Source organism: Adiantum capillus-veneris, chromosome 20 (genome assembly GCF_014529385.1).
Source record: "Adiantum capillus-veneris isolate H3 chromosome 20, ASM1452938v2, whole genome shotgun sequence".
Lineage (NCBI taxonomy): Eukaryota > Viridiplantae > Streptophyta > Polypodiopsida > Polypodiales > Pteridaceae > Adiantum > Adiantum capillus-veneris.
Window position 1 is genome coordinate 34,897,909 of NC_140950.1, and position 5,854 is coordinate 34,903,762.

The 5,854-nt window shown below is 40.0% G+C and overlaps 1 protein-coding gene across 1 annotated transcript; it reads left to right on the forward strand.

The window, feature by feature from the left end:
• Nucleotides 1-323: 323 nt before the first annotated feature.
• LOC147432353 (uncharacterized) lies at nucleotides 324-4,691 on the forward strand. Its single transcript, XM_086491567.1, has 4 exons — nucleotides 324-436; nucleotides 661-679; nucleotides 1,285-1,344; nucleotides 3,742-4,691. Exons 1-4 carry the CDS (start codon nucleotides 324-326, stop codon nucleotides 3,757-3,759), a joined length of 210 nt encoding a protein of 69 aa, XP_086347693.1. The 3' UTR covers nucleotides 3,760-4,691.
• Nucleotides 4,692-5,854: the final 1,163 nt, after the last annotated feature.

Consider the following 5,854-nt stretch of genomic DNA (forward strand, 5'->3'; position numbering starts at 1 on the left):
ACGCACAACTAGATTAACTTCCCTCTCACGAGCAAAAACTAGTGGCGCGATATAAAATAAAACTTTATAACCTAACATTCTCCTACACTTCGCTATACCCACCTTTCTTACTCACTTTTATCATTTTTAACCATAGAACAAACTTTAGAGAACACAATTTTATCTCTCTCTCTCTCTCTCATATAAAATTTTCGAAGCTTCTAATTCATATTTGACATTTAACCTAAGTTAAAAATATTAATGGGAGCCTCCTACTATTCTTCAAATTCAAAAGGAACTTTTTGCAAATCATCTACTAACATAATATGGCGCTTGGGTCTCCCATGCCACGTGTCGTCTATTGCGAGTTGAAGGCCTTGGAAAAAAAACAGAGCTGGCGCTATCAAATGAGTGAGCTGGTGGCAGCTCTGCCACACTTTGAAGTTCACGCTTTCAAGTACATTAGATACATCATCTATTGAAGGCCGAAATTCGAATCATATCAGTGAGCTGGTGGCGGCTTTGCCATGCTTTCAAGCCCATGCTCAAGCTTTTGAAAACCAGTGCTGCGTGAAGAAGCTCGCATTCCCTGCTCCGGAGTGCCAGTGCTTCGTGAAGTACAACAGAGAGAGAGAGAGAGAGAGAGAGAGAGAGAGAGAGAAGAAGAAGAAGAAGACCTAGAGAGACGTTCTCCGACAGGGTAGGTCTGCTCTCTGGTCCCTCCATGAACACCCACCCTCGCGCTAATTGTCATGCCCAACCGATTGTTTTCTTGCCCAGCTCGGCATCAACTTCCCTGCAAGCTCCCCGACCGCCAATGCACCCAGCTCACTCCTGCTCCTGCCCTTGCGCTAACTGTCATGCCCAACTCGTTGTTTTCTTGGCCCTGCTCGGCATCAACTTCCCTGAAAGCTCCCCCGATTGCCAATGCGTCCATCTCCCTACTGCTCTCACCACTGCCATGTCGCAGTCCCACAGAAAAATGCTATCTCTCTCTCTCTCTCTCTCTCCCCCTCCTGCTCTCACCACTGCCATGTCGCAGTCCCGCAGCAAATTGCTCCCGCCACTGTCGTGTCACAGTCCCATAGCAACTCTCTCTCTCTCTCTCTCTCTCTCTCTCTCCTCGTTGCATGCATGGTGCAGAGAATCACATTGCGCTCTCGTGCACCCTCTCGCTGTGTGTGTGTGTGTGTGTGTGTGTGCGCGCTCCCCGTTGCATGCATGAGCAACTCATAACGAGTTTGATTCAATATTCATTTATTCAATATGAAATGAAATGTAAAACAATCTTTATTTTCATTGTAGGGAGCAAGTGTGCAAGCCAAGGCGAGTGGAGTTGAGGTGTGTGTGAAGCAGCTCAACCAGGTAAATGTTTTAATTAATTTTTATTATAATTTGATTATTTGATTTATTTATTGAGAGAGAGAGAGAGAGAGAGAGAGATGACAACTGACCCAAATGTTTTGATAAATTAGGTTAATGTAATGGAAAAAAATGAAATGAAATGGAATGTTACATTAACGTCTTTAAAAGGCCAAAATGACCTATGAGACCAAACTGTTACAAAATTGTGAATGTTTTTTTTTAGTTTTTATTTGAATTTAATTATTTGAATTGTTTATCCACACACACACACACGCACACACACACACACACACAGATGACAATTGACCGAATTTTTTTTGTTAAATTATTAATATGGTAAATTAAACTGATTCATAAAAATACAAGATAGAGAGAAAGAAATGAAACGATATTAACGTCTTTAAAAGGCCAAAAAGACCTATGAGACCAAACTGTTACAAAATTGTGAAGATAGAGGGAAAGAAATGAAATGAAATGTAATGTTATATTAACGTCTTCAAAAGGCCAAAATGACCTATGAGACCAAACTGTTATAAAATTGTGAATCTGATATTATGTCTAGGTACTAAAAGACTAGCACAAAAATACTACTACTACTAGAATCCATCCTCATTTGCACTCTGGATGTCAAGAGAGTATGGCTCGAATCCTTTGCTGTAGTCTCTCTCGATGCTATGTAGCCCCACTCCTCAATTGTGGCCGTCTGGATCTCTGAAGCTCCCATGCTCGATCGATTGATATATATATATATATATATAGATATATATATATAGAGAGAGAGAGAGAGAGTTAGAGAGAGAGAGAGAGAGAGAGAGAGAGAGAGAAGAAAAAGACCAGTGTATAAAAATAATGGGTAAGAGAGAGACGACAATGAAGTGAAATGTTATGGTAATATGCTCAAAAGATTACGTCCATGTGATCCTAGACAGGATAAAAGATAAGAGGGAGAGAGAGAGAGACACACAGGGAGAGTTAAATGTGAGTTGTGATAAAAAATAGGGGCCAGACAGAGTCCTAGGATTCCACAAGGTTATAACCATGTATGTATGGCATTTTAAAAAAAAATTAGAGAGAGAGAGAGAGAGAGAGAGAGAGAGAGAGAGAGAGAGAGAGAGAGAGAGAGAGAGAGAGAGAGAGAGAGAGAGAGAGAGAGAGAGAAACACAAAATTGGCCATAAGGCCTTATACACATAGAAATAAAACACACACACAAACACACATAGAGAGACAAAGAGATGAAAATGAACTGAGAGAAGACTTTATAAGAGCACTTAGGGTGTTTGAGTCCTCCCACAATTCCATCCAAAGATGTAGATTTTAATGTCATAGAGAGGGTTTCCAAAGATCTCGGGCTTCATGGAAATGCCTAGAGAAATACAGTAGACCTTAGAAATTATCGCGTAGTCTTGAAATCAAGGCATGATACTCAAAAGGAAACCCCAAGAGAGCATGATAGTGAACCGAGAGGCCTTGAACTCAATATTCTTATCAAGAGGATACTCAAATATCCAAGATAGCAGTACAATCTACTACAAATGACAGGAGTAATTCAAGAAACCCAATATGGGATTTTTGTCTTTACCCTAATAAGGAAGAGGTTTTTAACATCCTGTCTATGGAAGTATTGAAAGATCTATCTAATGATAGGGCCTCAAATCCAGCTATGCTATTCAAGTGACAATTAACATAACCAGTTTGTCACTCTCATACAAATAGTTTTAAAAGCTCCCAAGGATGTAAGTGCCATGATGCTAGCATTTATTCTATTAGTCATAAAGAACTCTAACAAGTTTTGAAATGAAGGCATGATACTCAAGAGGGAATTTGAATAATCAACATCTTACTCTTAAGAATATGATAAAACACCCGGTCGTTCTATACATCATGCTATGTTTGATAATTGTGGGAGGAGATGATGTTAGCATCATAGAAATAAAAGCATTTCTATTTTATGAGTCTTGAACTCAACCTATTATTCTAAAGTGTTTTGACTGTGGCACATGTCCAAAAGGGACAAGGATTGGTCTGTTTTTCATATGATACGAAGGTGACCACATGGATAGAAAATCACATAAAACCAAGACAAATTTCAACAAGGGCTAGACAGAGAGAATAAAAGGTGTGATTGAAAGATCCAGTGCTGCTTTCGAACCCTACAAATTTTAGATACAGTGTGTGTGTGTGTGTGTGTGTGTGTGTGTGTGTGTGTGTGTGAGAGAGAGAGAGAGAGAGAGAGAGAGAGAGAGAGAGAGAGAGGGAGAGGGAGAGGGAGAGGGAGAGAGAGCTAGAAATCTATACTGCTTTGAGCACTTATCTAAAGAGATAGATTGCAAAGTCAAGTTTTGTGGACAAAGTTCTAGAGCAGCTACACTTACAGTGTCTCTTACTTTTTTCTTAGAAACTTTATGGCACTTAGGGTATCTGCTGATTGTTCTGGTCATGGATTGGAAGCAATGGAGATAGTATTGGATCATATATTGATTCACTACTCTCTGGAAAAGAAAGCTGACTTCTTTCAAAGCATTGTTCGAGGTTTCTTTCCGGGTTTTACTATTGAAGAAGCTTGGAGAACCTACGATCGCACTTCCATGACTCGAGATGGGGTACTCTTTCACCAGGTGTTTTGTTAGAATCCAGAATGATCCCAGTCAATGGTTTTGCAACCTGCACCTAGCCTTTTGCAAATTCGAGTAAAGTTGGGATACTCAGATGCCCTCTACCTGGATTCTGAGTTAGGTTGTTGTTCTATATCTGAAGCTTATAGAAAAATTATTGCTTTAAAGAGCATTGTAGGACCTGATAAAATAGAGAATCATAAGGAGCCTATTTTCAAGCGTCCCAGCAGTAAACGCTCTTTTTCCATTTTCAAATGTAAATGGGGTTAATCATGTATTAAGCAGAACTTTTAACTACTGACAAAAGTGACTCATGAGCATTTTGGTTTGTTTTCCACTTCTCATGCAATCCTTTGTTCTTTTTCACACCTAGATAGAGATCAACTATCCCAAGGCTTCAAACACCTTCAAAGGTGGAGAGAGCTAGTGGGGAATGAGGCTTTCTACAAGTTTATGTATGCTTGTGATGCATGAAGCTTTCCATCTTCATTGCATCACGTAGGTCACAAGAAACACAAAGATTGTATTGTACCAAGTGTCTCTTGATGGGAGAAACTATAATAAAAATGCCTATGGGAGGGGGGACCGGCTCCATATGAATCTGGTCCTCAACTATTGTCATTTTAGTAAACTCTCTCTCTTGCAAAAGTATTGTTCATGCCAAGTTAACTAAGTACCATGTTTATGTTACTACCATCAATTAAGTTCACTCGCTATGCTCACAAAGTAATCTCTCAAAATTGCTTCACCTAATTTCCTAATTCCGCTACTCTCAAAGTTCATAGGCCATTTCCATTACAATTACTAAGATCAATTTGCCAACTTACAAATGCTTTAAAGTACAGTACTTTAAACATTAGAAAATTTCGGAGGTCATTTGGAGGGCCTTGTAAGAAATTGTATTTCTCTTTCTAGAAACTTTTTTTTAAAATGCACTTGCACCTTGTGAGTACGTCCAAAAGGACAACCAGACACTTTAAAAAGTAGATTTATATTCCCAACCGTCCTTGAAAACGGTCACTTTTTTATTTAATGTGAGCGTCTTTTTCAGGAGACAGGTGTGGCGCATTCAAGGCAGCTTACGTCATCACTGAAAGTTGAAAAGTCACAAACTGTCAAATAGTGATAGATTTTGAGGCTTTTGACACCACCAATGCGTCCGGAACGCCAAAATACCCTAAAAACAAATGTCTACATGTCTCATTCCGACATCCGGAGAGGCAAAAAATGTCAAAAAACCCCAAAAAATGGGCTTTTTACTTAAGGCGCGCGAGGAGGCATTCTAAAATACTAGAATGCCCCTGTGCGCGCCGTTAGTACAAAGCTCCTTTTAGTGATTTTTGGACAATTATCTTTCAAGAAAGCCTACCCATGTTTCTCTATTGCACTTTTGCACCATGCTCTCTCTCTCTCTCTCTCTCTCTCTCTCTCTCTCTCCTTTCTATAGCTTAGCATATTTAAAGAGAGAGAGAGTGAGAGACTCCCATTACTAACGGCGCGCGTGGATCATGTTTTGACCTCAAAAAACACCTCCTCGCGCTGTTAGTATAAGGTAACAGAAAGACTCTCTCTCTCTCTTTTCCCCGCCTTACTTCCTCTCTCTATAACACTCACACATACACACATAAACACATACTCTGGTGGATGCACAATACTAAAGGCGCGCATAGAGACATGCACACCGGTTGTGCCTCTCTACGCGCGCCTATAGTATAGAGAGAGAGAGAGAGAGAGAGAGAGAGAGAGAGAGAGAGAGAGAGAGAGAGAGAGAGAGAGAGAGAGAGAGGCTCTTTGTGTTTATGTGTGTGTGTGTGTGTGTTATATTTGTGTGTCTGTGTGTTTGTGAGTGTGTGTGTCTCTGTGTGTGTCGTCTGTGTGTGTGTATGTTATATTTGT

Coding starts and splice junctions, on each gene's coding strand:
- LOC147432353 (XM_086491567.1), top strand. CDS start 324: ATGCCACGTGTCGTCTATTGCGAGTTGAAGGCCTTGGAAAAAAAACAG.